At 32.9% G+C, this 27,972-nt stretch overlaps 1 protein-coding gene across 5 annotated transcripts in view; it reads right to left on the bottom strand.

Moving 5' to 3' along the window:
* Positions 1–27,972, bottom strand: part of MRP (Multidrug-Resistance like Protein 1) — an 82,603-nt gene that overhangs the window by 47,968 nt on the left and 6,663 nt on the right. For all 5 annotated transcript variants that reach the window (XM_089635953.1, XM_089635956.1, XM_089635952.1 and 2 more), the window contains exons 2-3: positions 7,756–8,055; positions 1,019–1,285 (exon numbers count right to left, since the gene is read on the bottom strand). In XM_089635953.1, coding sequence (XP_089492079.1) covers positions 1,019–1,285; positions 7,756–8,055 — 567 coding nt within the window. The remainder of the gene's footprint in view (positions 1–1,018; positions 1,286–7,755; positions 8,056–27,972) is intronic.

Below are 27,972 nucleotides of genomic sequence, written 5' to 3'. Positions count from 1 at the left end.
AGTATTCAAAATTTTTATATTAAAAAAATTACCTTTACTCTCAGTATCGCCCTGATGTAAGACCACAATTCAGAATCGAAACATTGCTTGAAATGGCTTTAGCCGTGTTTGTTGACCAGATCTGAATAGCCGGGTACTCCCCTATCTTCCTCTTCCCACTAACTTCGGCCTCACACCAGTCAATTTAAATGTTTATCCCCCACCCCCATTTAATTGATGTGAAAAGTAATTTAGAGGTAGTGTAAAAATATATAATATGTATGTGATCTTGAAAAATTGGCACTATTCAGTTTGGTGTTATTATTATTTATAATTTATCAAATAAGCATTTCAAAAATAATAAGTTAACAGCAACAAAAATTTATCAGAGTCCTATCTAATAAAACAATATTAATAAGTATTGTATTGTAAAATGCTTCCGTTAACCCCTCAGACCTCTGGCATAGTCTGTCAGAAGAATTAATGGAGATACTAAATGAGTTTGTTAACTCATTGCGAGTATTATATTATAAAATGCTTCCGTTAACCCATCAGACCTCTGGTATAGTCTGTCAGAAGGTCTGAGATTTCCGCATTGCAAGAAAATCCAAATAAATGGAGTAATTCTAAATGTATCTGAAAACTATAAAACAGTTTTTGAAAGGCAATATAATACATTTTCAAATTTTAAAATTTGAAACTTATACAGGGTGTCCGTGTTAAAGTGCACTAACTTGGAGAGATGATAAAATAAATTACTTTTTTCGAAATTCCAACTTTTTATGGTAATATTCAGGTAAAAACGTAAAAGTGCTCTGCCGTGTGGGACAGGCTTCCCTGAGGGAAAAATTATTTTCCCTCAGGGCCTGTTCCCACTTCCGTTTTAAAAACGGAAGTGTGAACAGGGCCATTGGCCATCCGTTTTTAAAACGAGACCCGCCTCCGATTTGAAAACGGAAATGGGAACGGGCCCTCAGGGAAACTCATTTTTTATTATTAACATTAAAAAAGAGGTTATATACTCTATAAAATAACTTACGGCATGCGGGGGGTACGGAGACTCCTTTGGTGCCACATCGGCGAAGGCATTCAGCACCAGCATGATGAATACAACAGGGAAGAAGATCATAAAGCTGATTAAGGGGAACAGATCAGCGTCGGGTTCTGTTCTGTCAATCTCCTTCACTATCTCCGATCTGAAACGGGGGATGCTGCATACTGTCAGCAGGAACCAGAACAGGAACAGTAGACCCGATGTTCTGAGACCGTACTTCCTGTTGTAGTACAGAAATGCGGCACATAAACACTGAAACAAAGAATAAAACAATCATCATCTGTGTTTTTTTGTGGGACTATGGCAGCCCCAATATTGGGAAATGTTGTGAGGCGAATAGGCAGAAACAGACTATTCAGATATAACCTAATTACACTGCTTAATGCTTAGATCAATTGAAAGAGAAGATAGGTTACTTAATGCTTAGATGAAATAAAAGAGAAGATATGTAACTTAGTGCTTAGATGAATTAAAAGAGAAGATAGGTTACTGAAACAATGCACATGGTTGCATCGAACTAGGTCCAGTGGACACACTTGTGATTTACTGCGTTTAGAATCGCTCATAAGTTCGTTCATCAGACAAGCTGTCACCAGCTGCCACAAAAACCTTGGTTCTGGGCTCTTTTTTTTTTTCGAAATAAGAAAATCCTGTGCTTTTGAGAGGAGCAAAAATCATTCCTGAGTTTTTTTCCATCCGTAAATACACACAAATCACTTATAATTTAAATTAAAAATATTCAGAGTTTTTGGCTACCCGAAATCGGTAGATTTCGCAAAAATACATAAGTGAAAGAAGAACAACCATAGTGACAGTACGTCGTATTCTACTACGCCACTCGTTGTCGGCTTGCGGGGGGCGGGATGTTGATAATACAGCTATTTCATCTGTATGCACAGATTCTTTAAACTGCTATCCTTTTATCATTCGTTTCGTTCCTTACTTGATACACCGAGAACACCGAGAGATGCGCGCGCCGTTGCATTGCTATTTCATCCGCACACACATATTCTCTGAATTGCCAACCTTTACTTAGTTGTTTCGTTTTGTCTATGAAAGATAAAACAAGAACGTGCCATATTTTTTGTTCGATTAGTATGACTATAACCTGTCTTTGTATTTATTTAGTCTATGGCTGAATGGTTTTTTTATTTTTTGTAAAATAATATCCACTTCTCTGGAGAATTGGTATGCAAAGTTATTGATTGCAAATATTAAGTGCACACTTCATAAAAGCGGTCAACTATTCAAGCATTCACTATTTAAAAAGTTTCTTAATCTTCGTAAGTGTTGTTGCATGCAGTTGTACACGCTTACAAATTAACAATTTTTAAATATTATGTACCTAATATTTATTATTAACAATAATAATAATTTAGCAAATTTTACATAAATTTCATACATGAAAAACGGAATATTTGTTTGTGTAAGAAATAAATAAAAAGTTACATACTCTCAAGTTACTCTTTATTGATTTTAAAACGGGAGAAATCAAAAGAAAAACATACTACGTATTGCATATGATTTCAGCTGCATGCGAGTCAATTGAATGATTAATGCACGCTTTGCAACACATATTGATATTAACTACTGTATATTGGTTCTCGGCTTATTCTAACATCATATTGTTTATATAAATTATACATGTATTGACTTATTTCACCTTGAAATAATACATTTTTTGTTTGTAAAACAGTGAATTTACCTATTAATACAATTTTTCAGACAGAATATAATTTGAAAAATCGTATTATCAACCGATTGAATTTACTCTTACATATAACAGCAAACCTATAAATTGACTAAGGTGTGTACCAAAACCTACATAAAATAAAGCCATTTGTTCCCAAAATCAGTTCAGTTAATGGAGTTTACCAATTAAATACGTCATGGCACGTCCTTGAAACAATAATATGTATTTTTATTTCCCTCCAAACTTTGTGCTTATCTCCATTCTCAGTGGTATTAAGGTACTCACGAGATGATCAATTATTAATGTCAATATTTCGCCCAGACCGTCCAAACAATGCAAAACACACATTCCCAATAAATCTAAACGAAACATGAAACAGAACAAGACACATAAAAATAAAAAGGTAACGGTCTCAACTGGGAATTGAATCCAAGATCTCTGTCTTACCGGGACAACTCTAACCACTCAGCCATTGGGAGCTAATTATTATACATCATTAATAATATATTTGAACATATTCATTAGTGCGCAACTATTGCTTGATATTTGTTCACACTTGCCTAGGTAATTCATTGCGCCTAGACAAAGTATTAACGATAATGTTGACAATTGACAATGATCGTTTGGTGGGCACATTACTTGTGTACCGGACGTACCTCCACCGACTTAAATTAATTTTAATAAATCTGAATTTACGCAGAGGCAGTTCCTTTACAAACTCACCTCTGCGCATATTCTAATTTAGGCAACAAAATTCTCTCTATAAAAATCTGTTATCTTATCTGCACTTGTGTAAAACTATAAATCTTATCTGCTGATTAATAAATAAAACCACGGGGTCAAGCAGTCATCATTATAGACAAAAAACAAAGGCTTGACCCCCCAACACCCTCTTATAAATTAAATACCTATCATCTGTACAAAACATGGAAGATTTGCATGAAATTTTGAAATTGTGCAAACGCAGTTTCCTTTACAAAACTTGCCGTTTGCACAAAATTGAATATTGTGCAAATCTTCCCCTTTTAAATATATGTTTTCTCTCTTTAATATGTAAATTTGCACAAATTAAATATTGTGCAAAGCTGCCTTGTAAAAAATATTTTCTCTCTGTAATATGTGCAAACTCACAAAATATAATTGAATAAAAATGACACGGGCAAAGTGGTTTGAAGAACAGTCAGGACCTAGTCAAAATCGTCCCCTTCCAAGTTACGCAACAACGGCGCTCTCTCCTGTGACAAATTCCGGGAACCCAAAAATAATTCTCGGAATTTGTCGCTAACAAAGGGAGAGCTAGGCCCGTTGGTCCTTTAAAAGGCGGACAACTTGTGCAATTCGGCAGAGAGCCAGCAACCATCGAACGATCAACACCTCTCCTGGACTGCCCTGACTGCCTTCAAGCCTCTTCTGCCCTGGACCTTCACTGCAACCTGGCCTTCTTCTTTCTCCCGGCTCCCTGGTGTTCATCAAGAAGAAACTGTCACAATAGTCGAAGCGTCCCTAGTCAGGGCGCAGGTTCCCCCCTACCTTCCTCCCCCCTGCCTTATACCTTTCTCCCACATTTTCCCCATTTCTCCCTTCCCTATATTTTTTCCCATTTTTCCCCAACATTTTCCCCATTTTTCCCTTTCATAATTTTTCCCCATTTTTTCCATTTTTTCAACATTCTCCCTACTTTTTCCCGACCTTCCCTTCCAAGGCGTCGAAGCGGCCAGCCGGCCACTCCCGCTATATCGTCTGTGCGGCCGGCGACTACAGTGCCGTCCCGTACAACTTGTACTGTACCGTATAAACTAAAATGAACAGAAAAATTTTCACAAAATTGAAGACATAAAAAGATGTGATAAGAATAAGAGACCAAAAAATAATACAACAATATTGAACTATTCAATAATAATCTCATAGCAAAACCATCAACAGTTTAAATTGAGCATCTGCAATAATTCAATACATAATCATAAACAGGTTTTGCTATTTTTTTCAACTTACGACACTAGAAACGTAATACAACTTTTTCATTTGGCAGATCTTAAACAGCTCTTGAAGCATTTACTGTGAACAGTAAGTCAATTGAATTCCATTGGGCATTTAAATTCCTGTGCTGATTTTGAAATGATAAAGTTGAAGTATCCGCGCGGCTGGGCATTATTGTATAACATTATTATACGAGTGTAATCAGCTTTCCTGTTCAATTAGCAAACAATAGTCATGGAATTAAAAGGTGAATTGTGCTAGGAAGCATGGTGAAACTAACCATAGAGCGGTAGCATGCATTTACATAGGCTGTTATACTTTTTATCTTTTATGTTGTTACGGGCTACAAAACCATACAGGGTTACCGGTAAGTACTCGGTGCCAAATATTAAATAAATAATTCAAAAGACCAAAATAAAGAATTTACCGTTACTAAAATGTGGTTATAATGAATAAGCAATAATGAAAAGATTATCCTTAACCGAGAGTGCTATCCAGCGTTATCGCGCTGAAAGACTTACTTACGAAAATTGCAACGCGGTGCTACGGCGCTGCGTGCTTTAAAACGCATTTGTTGGTCCTCGGTAGAGCGCTTGTTGCATTTGAGTTGTTGGCGCGTATCTTGATAACTGTATTTATTGTTTATCCTGTTAAAATAAATAAAACCTAAAGTGAATCGATATTTTTCACCATGTCGGATGTAAGTTCTATTGCGGACGATGTACCAAATGATAGAGACACTATGGACGACGAGACCATTGTTTGTAAAAACTTTTTTCTTTAAAGTTTTTTATAATTTTTTTTTAAAGTTTTTGGTATGATTCCTCCAACATAAGTTTTTACAAAAACATGACAATGTTATTGAAATTCCTCGACCTAGACGCGCTCCTTCTTTTGATGCAAAACCAACAGCCTATTTCAATTTATTTTTCACCTCATTACTTCTTGAAAATATTGTCAAAGAAACCAATTGTTACGCTGCACAATTGGAACACAAAAATATTTCTTTGTTTCTATTTTTGACAAGTTTGAATAGCCATAAAATAGAATGCAGCAGACTTCACGTCAAAACTATCCATAATTTTGAAATTAGTAAAATTTTTTTTTTTTAAATATGGCGCTTTTCAAAAAGTTTATAATATAAATATAATATAACACTGCTTTTCCTAAAATTTCCACAAAAAATTACACAAATTTCTCCAAAAAATAATGCAAAATTTTCAGATAAGTAAATCAGATAATACGTGAATCACAAATCCGTTAACGACACATTATTATTCCATTCAAATCACTGCTTATAAACAAGAAACTAAAATCTTGCAGACTACCATTACTACTATTTAATGAAATTATTTATCCATAATTTAAGTAGTAAAATAATGTAATATTCTCTAATAATCCAACAAATACTACATATTTACTTCTATTGAAGTATTGTTTTGCTTTATGATATTAATGCTTTGAATATCATACAGAAATGCGTTTTACTAACTAATATAAAAACTCATACATTGTAAAAAATATGTCTGTGGGTAGTGAAGGTTACAGCAGAGTATTCAATTAGAGTTATCAAATTAACATTTTTAAAAAGCCTTAAAACTGGGGAAACTCCCTCATCTAATTACTAATATGTAACTACATCATGTCTGCCTCGTGATAAAAGAGACATGTGACATACAGTCATTAGAATAAATAAAAATCATTCATAAAACGAAATATTGACAGATATCCCCTTCTACATTTTAACAGTCTAAATAAAATCTATAATAAACAAACAGTTTTTTGTCCTACAAAAACAATTTACTATTTTGAAATATATTTGTGAAGCGAATGTTCCAATAATATGACCGGTCAGTGGCTGAGTTGGCATCGCGTTTGGGTCCCACCCAGGCGTCGCACGTTCAATTCCTCGGCTGGCTAAGTCCTCCATCACAACACAAGCAATATTTTCCACTTACTGTGGTGGTAGTAGGAGATTTTGAAATATTGTCAAGTTACCCGGGAATTTTTGTCATTCTTTAAAAAAAAAAAAAGAAATCTTGTTCAATTCATAACACAACCCTTCGGGACGCTGGCATATTGACCGTTACATTTCTTAAAGATGCTGTTAAAAAGTCAGGGAATTTGCGTGTATTTCCACTTCTCTATAAAATCACAATAAATGGTATATTTCTGAATGTATCCAAAACTAAAAACTGCTTTTGAAAGGTGAGGAAATACGCTATCTAATTTTATTATTAGAAATAAATACTGAACTAAAATTACTGAAAATGAAAAAAAACACATATTTTATTGGATAAATGTATTATAAACATTACTGCCACCTCACTTTTTTGTTGTTTATAAAAAAAAAAAATTTAATTCATAAAGTTTAATCAATTTTTCTCAATTTGAGTTCGGAACCTTTGGTTTCATAGAATTCATACATTTTAGTTATTCTATGGGTAACTTCTTTATTGTAAAACTTGGTGTTTTCTCTTTCTAACACCGTTTAGATAATATATCTAACTATGATGATAAGGGAGACACAAAGATTTCTAGGAGACCATATAAACTGTCAGCAAAAAAATTGACTATGGATAAGCCGTTTTTCAAAAAACCAAACAAATTAGCCTAAGTAGTTAAAAACCGTAACCCAATTCTATAATTTCAAAATAAAAATAACGCTATGGACCGTAACATCTAAAATACATTTCAATAAGAAAAACCCGTACATTCTACACTCTGACCACCTAACATACTTTCATACACACATTTCTCACATTATCCAATTGAATCTGAATTGCATTATTTAAAAACAATTATATGTATATGAATATAAAATTTAATTATAATAAAGTAGGTTAGGTGAAGTTAGCCCATGTGAAGATCAATTTGCATTACAATATGAACTCAAAAAAAAATCTTTGTTGTAACCTCTCCTTCTTTCTCAAAAACGATGCATGCAACAGAAAGAGAGATTACAAAGGATCTCTCAGAGGCTGGACCATAGCGACTTGTGTTTGATAGATAGATACATAAAAACAAAAAAAAATTAATAAAAGGTACTTACAAAAGTTAATATTTTGATGACGGGCGTGTAATATTCCACATCGAACACGTCCTCCGTTGATGATTTATGAATGGCGACTCCCAAATCCACAAATGTCAACACTATCAGTAAACACGTTCCAAACAATTTGCTTATGCTAAGAATGTTCCACGGAACGTTCCGGTCCTTGCTATGGAGGATGTAGGACACTTCTATGAGGGCGAAGAACCACAAGAACGCACACGGAGTCCATACTAATACAGTCTTTTGAAAACATGGTGTCAGGTCTGGGTTGGTAGTGTTCCATGTGAGGTTAATATCCTGAAACAAAATGACAAACAATTGTTAATAAAGATTTTAAATAAATTTTAAAGTGAAACAATCAGAAAAAGTGACGGTTCTAATAGTTCACTTTCAAAATTAGGTTAACAATGATATTGATGTAAGGTATTTTATTCTATGTTAAATCAATTTCTTTACAATAGTAACATTAGATGCTTTTATTAAGTATAAAGCACCTACTTATGTAGAGTTCGTTCATATTATGTAAAAAAAAAAACAAAATACAGGGTGTAACAGCATGTACCGGAATTTGATCAGCCAATCGCCACTGGTTAGTCTGGTAAAGTCTAGCAGGTTAAGTGATACGCACTCTGTCTAGTTCCAGCAGCTCGGCAACAGACGAGACAGAGCGCGTATCTCGTGACATGTCGCTACGTTTAGCAGAATGATCAGTGGCGATGTGTATTAAAAAAAATATCATGGGACACCTACATCTTTTACTCCAAGGGTGTGGTACTGTTACGCCCTGTGTACAAAAGCAAAAACTTCAGTCAAACTGAAATATTTGCATAAACTACATAATTATTAAAAATCACCTGAGAAAAACTGTAAGCAATAGGTACATATTGATAATATTATTTTAAAACTTGTGTGTTGATTAATGATGGCGTTTAAACAGATTTTCTAATGCTTATAATTTAATAATTATTATTCAATAAATATTTAACAATAAAAAAGTAATTTAAAATTACAAAACAATATCAGCAAAACGTCTACATAAAAAATAAACTAACCGGTATTATATTTACTCAAATTGATAGTTGACCCCTGAACCTTCCACTTGACAGGTATCTTTCAAAAACCTGTCAGGCAGAGCAGTGAGTTAATCTGCCGTAATATTCCGTTTTATTACGATTACAACATTGTAGAAAAGTTGCTAAGAAATCAAAGAAGGTCGCAATATGTGGCGGTTTCAAGTTCATTGCATAATCAGGCAATTTGTATTAGAGAGAGCAATAAACTTCAGAACAAACTTGACACATTCATTTCCAGTATGAGGTAAATCAAATCCCACTCAGTTACACACGTTATGAATTCCATAAAGCCAATGGCTGATCCGTTGTATAAATTATGAATACTATAAAGGCAACGGCCATTCATTTTTAGTGTGCCAAATATTTGAATCGATTTATGTTTTAATGTTATGATAATTTTTCTAGAAAATTAATTGATTGAGTTAGTTTATAAAAGTTAATTGAAAATATTTCATGCCTCGGCTTAATGTTAAGCACATAAAATACTAACAAACTAATCAGCAAATGTTAGGAATTAAATTTGGTTATAAAATAATAGTATGCATGAAACTAACTTTCAAAGGCAAAGTGTTTTAACCCTTTGCACTCAAAAGTTTTTTGATATGTGCATATCTCCAACTCTAAGCATTTTTAAGAAAAAAAATCTTTTCAATTGAAATAATTAAATATATAAAAATAAAAAAACTTTTATTTGTTTTGGTATTTAATTGTAGTAATGATTCTGGTTAAATTACATTGAAAAGTAAAAAAAAAACAGTATATTAAAAATATTGAGAAAAAAGACTATATTTTCTTCCCGTCATATGCATAGTTTGCTGTATCATTCGAGTGTCGCCGCTATGGCGGCACTCAAGTGCTAAGGGTTAAATTATGTAGGAGATACTCCACAAGGAAAAAAGGCTTAACTTCCTGTTTTCTTGATATTGTTTAAAATTGAATTCTTTATAACAGTTTGATTTTGACATGTGCTCCAAAGACTTAACTCCTCGTGCTAATTTGTTCGGTTTTGGGAACAAACAGATATTACCAGTAAAGTCAATTTGTTAGCTTTTGTCTCACCCTTTCCGTCATAGTTAGAAACATGAACTAAACACCAAGATTTATATTCAAATATAGAAGTTAACCACAGGATAATTAAAATGTACACTTCCATGAAACCAAAAGTTAGGTTCGCAATTTGAGAAAAATTTATCAAACTTTTTAATTAATTATTTTTATATGAAACAACAAAAAAGTGAGGTGAGTATCATGTGTAAAATACACTTTTATAACAACATATGTTTTTTCTTCATTATCAGTAATTTTAGTTTAGTGCTTAGACGAAAAAACGTGAGGTGAGTTTTAACATCTTTCAAAAAGAGTTTTTTGTTTTCGGATACAGAAATATGCACAAATTTTTCAACTTTCTGACAGCATCTTTAAGAAATATAACGGTCAGTTTGAGATATGCCAGAAGCCTGAGGGTTTAAGTAAAAAAAAATTGTAACATTTTATTTGGTTAAAAGGTCTATTTTAAGATCCCGATCCAAATGTATTATTGTTTCTATTAAGTTTTTAAAACTGTATCTACGAATATTAAGTTTCTGTTACAAAAAACTATATTGGAAGACAGCCCTCTTAATACTCGAAAATAATTACTATTTTGTATGGCTTAAATTGTTACCACAGAAGATCTATAAAAGAAATAGAAAATACAATGGATTTAGTTTTTCTAACATCCTATTCACCATTATTTATGAACATGAAAAAACTAACAACAAAGCCTCCTTGGTAGGTACAATCAAAACAAACCAAGGCTGAACCCAAATTCAATGGAATACCAACTTGGAGCTAAGTGATAGAACGAATGTACTGAAAAGATAATTGTTCAATTATTTAATCATAACCTCTGAGAATTTTTTAAGATAATAACCTAAACATGTTTTTCTTAGGTTTACTTGATTGATGTTTCAAGACATTTTTCTGCAAAATAAACAGGCAGTTCTTCAACTTTACTATTGTGCGGAGTTATGAATTACTCTTGCTGACTGGCTAATTGAACGTGATGCATTATGTTCATAAATGCATTTTATAGTGACAGTTTTTTACACATCACATGAAACTAAATAAATTCACATATTTATTTTACAGTTAAATTATATTATAAACAAGATATATCTGTCCATGTACAGCGAGAGATGAAAATGACTTTGCTAGCAGAGTTCTGAGAGCTTGTGCTACTTCAGAAAAGGATATTTCTAATTAATAGTTAACCCTCCCGCACCGGAGGGGGTAATAAACATCCAAACTAAGAGTTTTGTACAAAAGATTTATATTTAATTTGTATATAATTTAGGTATTCTACTTGGACTGTAAAAATAAAATCATATTATATTATATAACTATTCTGTAATCGATCTGCATTACATAAAATATCCCGTTATTTTTTGAGATATTAAATAATATCTATCCAATTGCGATGAAATTACTACATTACGAAACGCCATTACTTTTTAAATTCCTCGCCGCAAACAAGCCACGAATATGTATGTAAAACACATTTTACTGGAAAAGGCTACAATAATATGTACTTAAGTTACACTTAATCTCTTTTACCGCTATGCGTTACTTAATGATTGGCTGATGGGCGGAGATAGGCGATGTCCGGTTAAAACGGTAGGTGTAAAAAAAATAGTATCTAATATCTAAGTGTTAGGGAAAAGGGCAAAAGGAATATTAAGAGACACGATCGCACCCCGATATATGGCGAACCCTAGTAACCTTACCTTCGGGAGATAAATGATTTTTACCGTCAGGTACATAAAAGTTAAGAAGATTGTAACTCACTTTGAAAAGTTTTGGAACCCTTTTGAAGCAAACATCAGCAGAAATATACAATATTTAGTTAACTAAAACAAACAATAAACACAAGGCATGTTGTGCTATTGACATAATACTTCTCCAAGTTCTTCAAGGTTGTTTTATAATATTATCTTTTGGTAATAAATTATAACAAATCTGATATTATTTCAAGTTGATAACCAAGCTACATCAGTTATTAAAGTTCAAGTACATATTATTTATAAAATACAGTCAATTAACCTTTCCAGGAGTACATTTTCCCCAAAGGAGTATGGCCGGCTATGGATGACAGGAGTCGCATAGTTAAATTTCGCGCCTCGATTCTGTAAATATGCATCGTATTGCCATCTATGGGCATATTCCTGTAACTTTACACCATTTTTAAACATCTTACAAAATTATCGACAGAGATATCGGCCGTTACTTATTCTGCATGACGTCACAGGAACAAGTTCGGACATAAACAGAAATATTCAACCATTGATTTCGGCGCGTACGTGTTTTTACGTTTTTCTTGCAGTTTTCTAATAATTTGTTGGAATATCTGTACATTAGAGTTTGAATTTGATGTTTGTACTGGACAGTAGGTGAATGTACCTAAATAATTAAGGAAATGAATATTTATCCGTTATTGCACATTTTACGATGCCGAATCCTTTATGATGCTTATCACTGGACACATATCATGTGTCAAATGGGATTTAACCATAGTAATTGAATTTTGGTTATTTTTTCTTGGTTCCTTAATGCTCTCATGCATCCTGTTTAGAGATAAGAATAATTGCTGCACATTAACATGTGTAGAAACTGCTGAATTTTAACTAAATAAATATGCAAACAACTGGCCCAATCAGTCAGTTGTCTGATGACATTCGCGAAGTTGTGTTTCAATTGCAAATCCTTCCCTAAGTTACCCCCAAGAGGAAACCGGCATTTTAAAGTCGATGTCACTGGCATAGGTGTCCAGTACAATGTTTTAATGTAATTTTTATGTTTATGATGTGTAATCAATTATATTCTGTCATTTGTTGTATTTGTTAATAAAAAAAAATATTAATTGTGTATGGCCAAGATCACCCCTAATGGGTGAAAGCCAAAATAAAGAATAATAAAAAAAGTACAAGGCATTATGTCAACCTGTAATTCCATAGTTTTGAAACATTTAACTTTTCTTGTGATCCAACCGTATGTAAAACCGTATTAAAATAACTTTTTCGTGGTTTTGTGACATCTTGAGCATTGTGATTAAACGTTTTTTATCATTATTATTTGTGTTTTGTGTTTGTTAGCCGGAAATTACAACATTTTTGGTGATTTTTGTGATTGAAAGTGTACTATTAAAACATCAAAAACCTCCACCAAATGGATTTAGGAGATGATGAAATCGCCGATATTTTGATGGACAGTGAAACCATTGACTATCAATATTCTCTGATGATTCTTCTACTGATGATGAGGAAACGGTTGTAGTAGAATCTCAACCTAGTGCTAAACGGAGACGGGAGGAAGCCAGGATATGGGATGATACAAACTTCACCCCAACACTGCACAACTTCGATGATTTCCAGTCCGGAATAAAAACACACGTTAATTTGGAGGATGATTATCTTGAACTGCAACATTTCCAACTGTTTTTTACAAAAGACATTATACACACCATTGTTTCCGAAACAAACGTTTACGCAAAATCCGCATCCCATAATGTATCGCATCGTCAAAAATTAAAAAATGTGTAGACACTACGAAGGAAGAAATGTACGTTTTTCTATCTACCATAATTCTTATGAGTCTAGTTGGAAAAAATTGTATCAAAAAATATTGGACCAATAATCCCAAAATAGAGACACCGTTTTTCAAAAAATTATTTTCCCAGGATTGTTTTTTACTTCTCTTGAGGAATCTCCATTTTGCAAGTCAATGCTCCAATAATGACTTTTCAAGATTAGGAGCATTTTAGACCCGTTAAGAAAAATAATGAAGGAAACCTTTTATCCCTACAAAAATTTGTGTATTGATGAAAGTTTATTATTGTGGAAAGGAAGGCTCTCTTTTAAAATTTATATACCTTCAAAAAGGCACAGATTTAGCATCAAAATTATTGTTTGGTGTAACGAAAAACAGGCTGTTTTGGATTTAATCATTTATACCGCTGGTGAAACAGACATTGAAAGCCACCCCAACAATGGAATATCGGGATCTGTAGTAATGACTTTACTTAAAGATTATCTTGGCTGTGGGCATCGACTCCACATAGATAATTGGTATACTTCACCCGCTTTGTTTGATTGTCTTTTTGAAAACAAAACTAATGCTTGTGGGACAGAAAGAACCAATCGGAAGCAAATGCCTAAATTGGATAGGAAAATAAGAAAAGGAGATGTCATAGCGTATAATTCGGAAAATTTAATGACGAGATAAACGGGATATTGTAATGTTGACAAATATTCACGCTAATAATATGATCGAAACAAAACAAATTGACTACACCACAGGAGCTAAAAAACACAAACCTGAAGCTGTTTTGGACTATACCATGAACATGGGAAGTGTTGACAATGTAGACAGAATTCTAGGATTAGGAGCTGTTAGCCCCAAGACAATAAAATGGTACAAGAAAATATTTTTCAGACTGCTAGAGATCTCAAAAATGCGTTTTTCATGTATCGTTCCATGAAATCCAGAGAGACGACATTTGAAGAATTCAAAGAGAAACTTGTTACCCAGATGGTGGAAAAATATCACACTCCACGGGCATCATCATCAGGGGGTAGGCGAGGCAATGACAATCCCACCAGGCTGACAGGAAGGCACTTTCCAGAGCCAGTTCCAATAACAGAATGCAAAGGCAGCAAAGCAAAAAGTCGTTTTTTGTGCGCAAACATACATCCATAAGGAATCCACAAAGGAAAGATAGAAAATATATGAGTTATGAGTGTGACGTTGCTCTCTGTGTACATCCGTGTTTCATGGATTTCCATACAAAAAAACATTACTAATTGATTATTTACAAATAATTGTGTTGTATATATTTTGTTCATGTGCCGATGGTTTGTGACTCCTGAAAAACAGTACCAGATTTTTTGTGATAAAAGCTGACAATGGCAAGTACGATTATTTTTACAATTTTTGGGTCATTCATACTATCTATCATAAAGCATATATTTAATAAAAAAATTATTTATGTAAAAAAAACTCACTCCCCAGAGCACGGCCAGCATTAATTTACTTAACTTACTCCCGGAAAGGTTAAAAATCAATAATTTTAAGACATTCTCAGTAACCGCCACTCAGTTATCCGACAACTATTATAATCTGCCTTTATTTTTACTAGTACTTTTAATAAATCATCAGTGTTCGTAAGTGTAATTCAGTAGTCTGCCGGGTGTCTAGACTCGAGCGTCAAGCTTTGTACACCGATAGGTTGGGTTATCTGTTATTTTATTCTTGCACACGTATAGCTTGCTCTCGCTGACCATTTTACCAGTCATCAGAGTTCATTATTGTTGTTTTAGGACATTTCGATTAATCCATTCCAGCAACTGTCGAAAGTGTTTCTATTCGTTTCATTCTGCCACTTTTTTTTTTAATAAGTTTACAAGATGGAGTCTTCTCGTAAGCTTAAACATGTCATGACACGTTAAGTTTAAACTAAAAAATGGAAATTTTACGAAAGATTGATAGCGGTGTTTATTTGGTATTATGAAATAGCACATTTTGTATGTATACCACTATAAACCGCCGCTTTCACTAATTGGACACTTGACCGGTTTTTGGGGTGGCGGATTAGTGAGAGAGTGGGTAGGTACTGTTCTTGTACGAGGAAAGTAATAAGGTGAACCTGGAAATAAAATAGTTGATAAGGGACCAAAAATAGAAAAAATGTTAGAATAAAATTGTGAGTTGCTAATAATAATTATGAATGCAAAGAAAATTTCCTGCTGTTGTAATTTCCAAGGAAAAAATTAAAGTAAAAAATATATCATTTTCCTTACCCTATCATTCAGTTAATCTTTTGGCACAGAGAGAATTATTTATTAACAAAATTCATTTAAAAATATTATGACAGTACAATCTCATTATATTTGAGATTGTTAACAAGTCAGTTGAGTTAATATTTACATATAAGTTGAGTTAGAGTAAAATATTGCATGAAATAATAAATTGTTGTGAAAGCAGCCATTATTCCTTCAACTGTAATAAAAATACAAGAATGACAACAAATGGTATAGCCAACATTGCAACCGAAGCACTCAATTGACTCTGATGGAATTACACTCTATTGTTGGGATTGAGGACAGCAATGCCCGCGTACCGCTGCTGTCAAAAATTAATTGGTGATGATAATAGAACTCAAGGAACAATGGACACAGGAAATAATCCACTATTGGTAATTCAAGCCCAGGATTTTATAACAAATTATAGCATATTATATAGAACACACCGACCAGTTGGCAACTTTAAAAAAATAAATTATGTGCCACCTCACTAGAGTGCCCCTGTCTGTACAGTGTAAAGGTAGGAGAGCTCTGCCACCACCCGGTTGGGCAGCATTGTGAGGCGGGTTAAGATACGGGCTGTAGGATAGGATTTATTAATGCTAGTCTTGAAGAGGTCTGTATAATATGAACGAGGAAAAACAGATATGCTGGTAGCTCGTTCCACTTATGAAACAAGTCAAAGAAGCGGCCTGTTCTCATGAAGCCAACATCAACTGTGAACGGGTGTTCTGCTTGTGTACGTCGAGTTTCACGCACGTGCACCGGTACTCAACAGACATTGTTAAAAGAACCATTTTTTGGATAGTTGTAAATAGTTTTTTTGGCATCTTCCGATATATCGATCAAGTTAATGGTGATTTGATTTGACGCTCACCAATTTATGTACTTCATTATAAGTGGAAAATTTCTGTAACAGTGTGCAACTGTGGACTAAAAGTCAGAGTCAAAGGTTGCAGACCCATGGCTTGGAATAATGATAGTTACAACAAATGAATATATACAGATAATAGAAGCTCACACATCATGATTATACAAATCCAACACATTGACGTCATACACATCACTAATTCTATAAGTATTTTTACTAAGTAATATTCCAGAATGTAGTTTAATAACTAGCGAAATTTCATCTGTATTCCATAATACTTTTAAAAGAAAAAATAATAATGTAGAAGTAAATATATAAATGATAAAAATATATATTATCAGATCAAATATTATTTAAACAGAGTTTTCTGTTCATAAACAAATCATTCTAAGATTACAGGAGCGTTCATTGTGATGCATGATCTACAGATAGTAAAAAAAACTAACAATATTGCACAATGATGATGCATAGTGTTCTACGCCAAACAAAACAGTATGATTTTGAGACTCCTGTTTAAGACATATATTTTTTTAAATTTGCTAGCCTATTTTTGTGAGGTTCAGATATTACGTCTGGGGTCAGTGCCCCATCTGCCCCCCTTATTCAATTCTGCATCTGCCTTTTAACCTGTCCGGTGGTATGACCGTACATGTACGGTGAGAAAAAAATTCCTCGTAAGGAGTATGACCGTACCCGTACGGTTGCGCCTAAAATTAATTAATTATTCAATTTCTTCCGGAAAACCGATAATTACTGCCATTTAGGGACAATTTTTCATAACTTGCAAAAGTTTTTAGCGATTTAGGTACATTACCAACGGAGTTATTCACAATTAAAATATTCCGTGACGTCACCGTCTGGCAGTTGGTGGTAAACAACATTTTTATTGCGAGCGACGTCTTTTTTGAAGTGAAATTTGTGGTTTTTGTTTGTTTTTACACTGAATAACCTAATCATCTTGCATTAAAAATTACGTCACGTGTTTGTATGTGAATATTTATTACATATATTTGTACCGACAGTGTTTTTTTTCAGTTTGAATACAGTTTTTGACAGTTTGAACAAAATTCAATAGTGTATCTGAGTGCTGTGAACTGTTTGAAATATTATTCGTTATACTGTTATTATCATTGACATTTTATTATTTTAGGTTATTAATAATTTGGACAGTGTTTTACTGGGATTTGACTTTGTGATTCGTATTGATAACTTAATAATTGGTATACAAGTCCAGCCCTGTTCGATGTCCTGCATAAACATAAAACTAATGCATGTGGAACGGCTAGAGCAAACCGAAAAGATATGCCCAAATTTGTTAAGGAGAAAATGAAAAAAGGGGAAATGAAGTCTTTGAATTCGAACAATCTCATGGCGCTGAAATGGCACGATAAAAGGGATGTACTTATGCTTAGTAACATATATACAGATGCAATGATTGTTACTGATAAAATTGACTTCTCCACGGGAGAATATAAAATAAAACCAGAGGTAGTTTTAGATTATACCAAGAATATGGGAGCTGTTGACAAGCAGTTCCAGGAAGTCTCTAAAATGGTATAAGAAAATTTTATTCAGATTGATAGACATTGGAACACTAAATGCTTTCTTTTTGCATCGTTTGAAAACGCAAAAGGTTTTATCATTGAGCGAATTCCGGGAAAACTTAGTGTCTCAAATGATCTAAAAATATCACACGCCAAGGCCGGCATCACCTGGAGGAAGGAGAGTAGTGGATCAACCAACTCGCCTTTTAGGAAAACATTTTCTCTGTACTGTACCAGAAACTGCAGCCCGAGGAAAGCGAACTCAACGACAATGCCATGTGTGTAGACATACAGCAGTTCGAGCTCAAAAAATAAGTGACACGAAATATATGTGCACCGACTGCAATTTGCGTATATCCATGTGTCGAAGACTACCATACGAAAAAGCAGTATTAGTTAGTGAAGACAATTTTATTTCTAAGATAGTGTACATAATAATTAGAATAGTGTTATTGTTATCGTAATTATTGACTGCATATACATTGTGTACCTATGTTGAATTTTTATAATGAAAATACAATAGTGTAAGTGTAAATAATAATACTGTATGTAAGTGTGTGAAAAAAGTTGTTCTTCCCCCCTTGATCCTCTTGGCATCATTAAAATTGTGGTAAATGAATCTGATTTTTATTAAGTAAAAACAAAAATCTGCTCCGATTTCGATGGTTGGCGATTTCTGCAAAATTGTTTTTATTTTTTCCTTCTAAATAGCTTAGTATTTGTTTTTTCGTGCTAGTTTTTAAGGATTTTTTTACTATTTTTTTATACTCTACGAGGTGGCATTTATTTTTTTCTATATTTTGATTGTTGAAAAAACTCCCTCCAGCGGGACCGTTTTCTTTAAAAAAACTCACCACCGGACAGGTTAAGGTCTGTTTGATTTAAGATATGGCAGCCTTCGTGTAGCGGATTTGTCTCTCATACAGGAATCACTATTTTATTAAACTGATTGCTAATTAGATAACACCTTTTCATATCAATGTTTATTTAGCGTATCCCACAAAAGCTGTAAAACCACTGTTGTGTGGTTTGATCATTCAAACAAAATTTAGGAAATCTACATAATGGAACATACCACACAAACAGAATTAAATTTGTGCAATTCATTGTAATTTGAACCACAAATCATTGGGTCATATTCAGGCACTCTTATCATTGCCCTATAAGTTAGAATATGTATCTTGTACCCTCGAATAACAATATAAATAAATATCATATCATAAAGAAGTAGGTATCCCTTTATCACTCCGTGAATGTGGAGCAAACACAATAAATAACTAATAATAATTACTTGTTTTTGTGATTTTGCCCTACTGATGTCATTGAAATTTTAGTATTTTTACAATGAATTTATCTTCAGTTTGTGTCCATACATAGTTTAAATTAATATCCTTTATCGAAATTCCGCAAAGTACACAACAAAGTGGCAAATTAATGTTTTTATTTAATTAAAATATATCTTTCTTTTTATCTGATTAGGCCATGAACTTGTTACAAGACAAATATTTAAAAGTAATAATTTTTTTAAATCTGACAAATGTGTGAACTTACTGCTTTATTTATCTTTCCATACAAACTGAGAAAATAATTTGAAATACTTCATGCTGTAAATGTAGTTCAGCAGTGGAACTGGTTGTCAGTATATTATTACAAAGACTAGATAATATTGTCACAGTCGTTTGTTTACACCAGTTGACTGATACATAATATTATAAGAACATAACTGTATCTATGGGAACTGACTTTCCAATGCCTGTATTTCTGGTTGACTACCTGCAGAAACAGAGGTAGATATTAAATCTAAGGCATGTCCACAGGTTGAATTTCTCTTTTAATACATTTAAGGTACCTACTGTAATTAGATATAAAGCTTCTTAATGTACATTAGTAAAGTTGGGTGACGTAGGTGATACAGGATTTGGAGTCCATGAAGGTGTATCCTCCACTACCATTCATAAAACCCTACACATACAGTTTGAGAGAGTATTCAAAACTTATTTTTAATGTTCTTTTAAAAGAATAGTGCCCTTTGGTGTAAAATATCAGCAGTAATCGGTATATGCGGCTGACGCTCTTGTAGCTAATGCTAACGCACGAGTTTAGGCGCTACTGAATTTTGAAATACGAATACTGACGAATTACAGAGTTTGATTTTTACTTTCAACTAGTAAAAATACTGGAGGATTATTTTAGTTGACAGATAACTGAGAGAGTACTATATAAATAATTATCGATAAGGGGAGACTCTTGATTTCCCGTTACAGAGGATAGAAAATAATAATGAGAAGCTAACGCAAATGCAGTCATAATGATTGTAAAAGAGAAGCGTAAATCATGTGGGTATACTAAAGTCGTAATAATTGTGATTATGTCATGGAATAATGCGCAATTTCATAAATGCATACATAACATCTATCAGTTTATTATTAAATAAGACAAAAATAAAATAAAAACTGAAGCAATAATAAATAATAAGCAATAATAATCAAATATCTGAATGTGTTACAGTTCAAATAATGATGGCGCATTCATTTCACAAGGAAACAGTTGCAAACATAAATCGATTTTTTTCCCGCCAAAAGGTGGTTTCATGTTACATAATATGTCAATACTATGATTTTGCATTGTTTTATCTTGTCCACAAAACATTGGAGAAGATGAAAGCATGGATTATAGCCAGTCAGTATTGGTGGGAAAACACAGTTTAGGAAAAAAAAACTTTGTCATTTCATATAAAAATAATTAATAAAAATAAATAATAAATAAAAAATTCACTAAGTTTCATAACTTTTGGTTTTATAGAGGTGCACATTTTAATTCTTCTATGGTTAACTTCTATAATTGAATATAAAGCGTTGTGTTTTCTCTTTCTAACACCGTTTGGATCATATTTCTCAACATGAGAGTAAGGGAGATACAGACTACATACTAGATTTCTATTGGACCATGTGAGTTGTTCCCAAAACAACACACATAATTTCTATTGGGCCATGTGAGATGTTCCCAAAACAACACACATAATTTCTATTGGGCCATGTGAGATGTTCCCAAAACAACACACATAATTTCTATTTGGCCATGTGAGATGTTCCCAAAACAACACACATAATTTCTATTGGGCCATGTGAGATGTTCCCAAAACAACACACATAATTTCTATTGGGCCATGTGAGATGTTATCAAAACAACACACATAATTTCTATTGGGCCATGTGAGATGTTCCCAAAACAACACACATAATTTCTATTGGGCCATGTGAGATGTTCCCAAAACAACACACATAATTTCTATTGGGCCATGTGAGATGTTCCCAAAACAACACACATAATTTCTATTGGGCCATGTGAGATGTTCCCAAAACAACACACATAATTTCTATTGGGCCATGTGAGATGTTCCCAAAACAACACACATAATTTCTATTGGGCCATGTGAGATGTTCCCAAAACAACACACATAATTTCTATTGGGCCATGTGAGATGTTCCCAAAAGCGAACTGAAATTAGCCTGAAGGGTTAAAAACTTGGAAGTGAGTATTTTTCTGAAAAGCAATTCAAATAATAACCTTCAGCAATTAAAAGCTTTTCTGCGACTTCATTAAAGCACAATTGTGTGTGTACAAATTATGATACTTGAATAATAACTTGATGAGAATCAACAGAATTCAGTGGTCATTGTTTACGCGTCATAAAAACTGAAGTATCCGTTAAACCATTCACTATTAGGATGTCTGATATACAACACTGTATGTGTGAGATGGTGGTGTTAGTATTCATGGGTGTGTAAAGAAGTGTACATACATATGGCTATGGTGGTGTTGTGTGTGTCGGCATCCCAAACGACTCGTTCTAAAATATTTTATGCAAGTCATCTGGCCTAGATGAAAATCAAATTTAAAAACTGCTATTGAAATTTGATGGAATGGTGAGCGTGCTCAATTTTGCCGGCGAATTTCACACGTGTAGCTTTTAACAAGAGCTTTGAATGGAAAGTTCTGGGTTATTCTTCAATAGGAAGAATGTGGGTTAAAAACTATTTAATATAGCAGGGGTAAAATCTCTTTTTTATTGCATGACTAGCTGTTGGTGTGGCTCAGTCTGTCTGTGCAGATAGAGAAACAATAGCGCCTGATGTTTTTATGTGCAACAGATGGCGCTGTTTTTCAAAAAAGGCATGTTTTTATCTGTCACATGTGACATTTATATAATATGTATATAAAAACACATGCGTATTTGAACGCAACGTTGTGTAAAAATTTCAAAGCAATCGGTGAAGATCTTTGGGAGATATAAGATTTTGAACGAATGAACAGTTACATTTTTATTTATATAGATAGAAGATATTGAGAATCCCAATTCAAAGGACCGATTCTGTACTGTTGTCAAATCATTAGATATTTGTAAAACGTGTGTCACATTAAACATACCTAGCTTTAGTGTTGGGTCAAGTTGTGTAACATGAAAAAATCTCAACATACGAGAGATCGAAGGTTGAAAGCTGATATGCCTATGCCAACCAATTTTTTTCACTACAAGAGAGGATTAAATTATGTGTTGCTTTTTAACCACTCAGAACATTAGAACGTCAAAAGACGTAAATATGATAATAGCGGTCAAGACATTAGAACGTCTTTTCACGTAAACGAGCGGGATTTTACAAAAATCGATTTATTTCCATCACTAGTATACGGATTGCCATGATTTAAAAAACAGAGTATCGATAATGAATAACGCTACGCGTCTGTATTCAAGAATATCTATGAAATGTAGAGGTGCATTATCTAAGTCGATTGGATCTGTCATCTTGTTCGTTCATAATTTATTGCGTTTCTAAATAATTTATTAAAAATATTTTAGTTTGGACGGTAAATATTTTGAGGTGACTAATAGTTTTTAATTATATTTCTTCAATATATAAAGTGTTATTTCTTTATGATACTCAGAAAAAAGTACATTTTTCACAGCTTTGAAATAATGGTCAGCGATTTTTACATATTTTTGACGTTTTCAGAAAATGTATATTTAGAAACGCAAATATTTACGTATATAAATACAATACGATAGTGAATTTCATAATCTTTCCAAAACATTTTTTAGAATGAGGCTACGTTTCCCAAAACGTGAGTTATGAAGCTTTTAACAAAACTCGTAAATATCACAAAAATTTTCACGTTTTGACAGTTCGCAAAGGAACACAAAGTAAATAATAGTCTTTGTCCGAGAGGTTAACTACCTATCACAATATTTCTCCACAAGGGTAGTCAGAGAGAATGGAATGTCACACAACTCTATCTCCGCGCACTCTTTGCTTTATGCACATTCACACATAGTATTTTATTAGTCCGACTTTTGACATGACCTGACTAAGTAACCATTTTAGTTATATTTAAAGAATATTACTTAATTAATTCATTCTAACCTGTAATAAAAATGTTGCAAAATACTACAAATTAATAATGTTAGTCATAAAATGTAAAAGTCATAAATGATGCGTTAATACGGTATCCAACGTTTTGATCGTAAGCAAAAAGATTGTATGCAAAAGATTGCTTACAATCATTTCGGTCATTTTGCTTACAATCATTTAGTTCATATTGCTTACAAATCATTTCGATCATTTTGCTTACGATTTCACTGAAATTGCAATGTTTGGATTAAATTTTCTAACAACCTATACATTTGCTCTTTACCCAGTAAGACAGACAAAATTTTATTGAATTAAGTACCAAAATATCTGTAAATAAAATTAAGAAAAAACTTAATGATCATGGTTATTAAATATAAACACTATTAGAATATTATTATTTTATATTATATAATGAAGGAACATAGTGTCAATTCTTAAATGCCAAGGTCAACACACTCATAGTTAATTCCATCCAACATGAATATTTTTAACAGGGTTGCCAAATTCATTAAAAAATATAGCTCTTACATTTAATTGAGTTTTAATAAGCTAGTTAAAAGTAATTGGTGTTCAATTAAGTTTTACTGCATCAGATAAGTTGATAAGCACATTTCAAAATCGCAAATAAAATGTCATCAGAGTGAATTTTTTTATCTGCATTACAGAGTGACATTATCTCCGAGAGGTAAAACATCAATCATAATAGAACCATATAAACTGCAATAAACTGACACTGTTTAGTAAATAGAGCATAATAAAAATAATGATGCCAAAAATTATTCAAGATTTTCTGACAGTTAATTTTATATGATTTAGGAGTCTAGTTGCACCAGGCCAGTGGGAATTACAGCAGTCCTAATATAAAGAATGTACTGGGCAAAGGGGGGGATAGGATAGAGGAGAAACCTAGCTATTCAGATCTATTCACTAAACATTGCTCTACTCCCACCACCGAAGACTTGCAGGCGATCTAACCAGGAACAATAAAAAACTACAAAATAAAAAAATATGTATATATACAGGGACTTACTTGACTTACTACAAAAACATAGAAAATCACTAAGAATTGGACAGCAGGGGTCGATGTAAGGAGTTGGGCGGTTACTCAGCTGAGTGAACAGTGTCGACATGTTGAAGAATTTAAAAAAAAAGATAGTTTATGAATTCTTTTTTTTGATAAATTAACACAATTTTTTTTTTATTTACAATTTTACTCCAAATAATGTCAGGAATCACTGGTTAGAGTAAGTGAAGTAGGTACATCCCTTAACACGTATTATATATCTATCTAAATATATACCTATCAATTAAAGTCACATCCCCACCTTTATTTGGATTTTGAGTAAAGAGTTTGATTGTTCAATTAGCCGCACAATACTAAATTCCACATTTTACAATTATTGATAATAATATTTGTATGATTTGTATAGCGCTGTTTTGTGAAAAATCACCTCAGGGGCCCTAAACAACATATATTATATATTACTACAATCTTATTAATAACCATAGACCAGACAAATTATTATCGTTCATCGATCACTAATACAAAACTATATGTACAATGCATTTATTTGACCAATGAATGGGATGCTACGTTAGAATGTGCATATATTATTATTTATTTATATTCTGTACCTGGGAAGTCATTTCAGATTAACACTGTTTATTTTTTATTAGAGAATTTTAGATACAATTCGCACGCTGAGGACATTATATAGTATTTAAGCATTAACATTAATTTTAATTGACCTTACAAAAAGAAATAAATTCAAATGGTAGGTTTCCACCAGAGCAATACTGAAAGTATTTTTGGCCTTGGGTAAAAAAATAATAATTGCAATTATTATAAATGCATGAATGTTGCTTAGCGTAAAAACTATTATTATAAGACTGGTGGATAAAATTTCGTAATATGTGCTATTAAATAATTATTTAGTGGCAACCCTGTGCAATGCATGAATACCAGTCTATCACTAAACCAAGCATGATTATGATTACCTAACAAACCCTAGTCATCCTTGGGTTATGCAATCACCCATCAATGGCAGGTAGAAGTTAAGTATATTTAGAATTATAGAATTATAGAATTCCAACTTGAGGCTATCATAAAGACGGAATACAATTATTATTTGTTTATGTAAATATAAATATCCTGTATTTCTCCGTGTTCCTGAATGAAAGATTGTCCAATACCGCGCTGATGAGACTATCTTTCTAAGTAATAATTAACTCTGTTTCGCACACACTCCTTGCTTTATTCACATTCATACATTGTCTTGAACAGGGAATCGAAACTTTGCTTGAGCTATATTTAGTGACCAGATCTGAATAGTCTCATGTCTGTGCGTTTTTTTTTTCATACAAATCTCCAGTTTTATTCGGAGATTGGTGAAATTTTGCACACTTGACTATCAAAACAAGAGGATAATCTCTCTCCATATGAGATTTCGATAAACCACACTATCCTCTATTCCCAGAAAGTCAAGTGTGCAAAATTTCACCAATCTCCGAATAAAAATGGAGATTTGTATGAAAAAAACAAGAGGATAATCTCTCTCTATAAGAGATTTCGATAAACCACCCTATCCTATGATGCAAAATTTTACACCATGCACCAGTTGATTTTATTTTCCTAATAACTTACTTGTTTTTTGCAAAATGATGTTTTTGTAAATTATACAATCTTAATACAACATATAATCTACCATAAGTAGTGTACCTAGAAAAGATAGTTATATTCATAGAAATGAATTTTTAATAGTATCTAAGGATACGCTGGTGAACAAGAGGTTAAAGCAAAATAAAGCCAGGCCAACACTGAATACTTCTGCTAGTATCAAATAATAATAATATACCCATAATTTTAAATGAGTAACTTTCTCCAAAAAATATTATTTACATATAAATATGAAGTTATCACAGCACACTTATGTCGAGATAATTCTGCATAGAAATTCTGCAAAGTTTTTGAAGGTTAAGATAAGATTGACTTATCATTGCCTATGGGATGGGTAAACATTTACAGGGTGACTGGAATGTTATTATACAGGGCATACAGAGATTTAAAAAAAAGACCACGTTAAGATAGGAATCAATCCATGACCATCAATATTAACTGTGTGGACAAATGCATCGGGTTCCCATCCGAGGTCGCATTTCATTTCATGCCTTTAATGATAGTAGTAGGAGAAATTGAATATACAGTCGATTCCGTTTCATTGATACACCAATTGATACGGCCAAACCTTAAGAAACAGAAATCAAAGAAAGAAACTCGAAATTCCAACCTTTTTTCCAATACAAAAATATTTTTCCATAGAACATTTATTTTCCCATAAAAACAATTCAATCATCTTACCTAAAAACTGGCTTAAAACATTGGAATTTCGGAAATTTATATTTTTTTTACTTGTATTATCACGTAAAATCACCCCCCGAAGTTTACCCACAGACACCGTGCATAGCACCAAGTACAAGTCGCTATGCATAGTTATATAGCATAGGTAAATCGTTTTAATGACATTCTTGCTTGGGTAGTGTGTACTGGATTTATCAAAACAATAAATTAGTAACAATAATTTTGGTTTTGTTAGAAGGCTGAAGAATGAAACAAAAAACAAACTTAATGAGTAAAACCCCAAATTGTAATATTTTCATCATTGAAGACAATTTCAGCGATTCTCAAATGAAAATTGGAAACTTTCTGATTATTTCGTTTCAAATTTTCGTTTGAGAATCGCTAATATTGTCTTCAGTGATAAAGAATATTGCTGAATTGGAGTATGAGTTTAATTAAACAGAATTGATAAACATCGCTACGCACAAATACTGGAAATCCATAAGAATGTTTCATCACTGATAAGTGACAAAGAATGCACAAAGTGAGTTCTTTGGTTAAGTGACCAACTTTTACCCTCAGGAACTAATGGTTAAATAATTGATATCTTTGTGGGGGGAATGCCTTAATAGCCCGGCAACCATACAACACAGGCCTTCGATTATATAACTATACAAGTGCAGCACAATGATGGAGGCGTGCAACAAGAATTTGTGATCCAAAATGGCCGAATCCGCATCATAAAATGTAAATTTAAATATTTTTATGTCTATTAGGACAACTGTTTTTTTTGTGTAGCGAGTGTGTGACATTTCATCCACCCAACAATCTCCTGCGAATGTACTAGCAAATTAGTAAATAAACAATCTCAAACAGACGTCTTGTATTTCATTTCCAATCCTATTTCTATTAGTCCCATTAAAACCTAAATTTTGTAAATAAATTGCAGGTGAAGTCCATACAAAAGTCATAACTGCCCAGATTTATTTGGACAATGGTAAATGATATTCAACATTCGGAAAAATTGTGTGCAGAAAACAAATGGAATAAAAACAGAGGAGAACAATAGATTGTTGAAGGTTGAGAGATCTTGGCTATAAAAATGATATATATTTAGCGACTTGTATTTACATGCAAAAAATAAG

The sequence above is a fragment of the Hesperophylax consimilis genome, chromosome 9 (assembly GCF_061612785.1).
Source record: "Hesperophylax consimilis isolate HC1 chromosome 9, BYU_Hcon_1.0, whole genome shotgun sequence".
Classification (NCBI taxonomy): Eukaryota; Metazoa; Arthropoda; class Insecta; order Trichoptera; family Limnephilidae; genus Hesperophylax; species Hesperophylax consimilis.
This window is presented reverse-complemented; position numbering and strand designations above follow the sequence as displayed.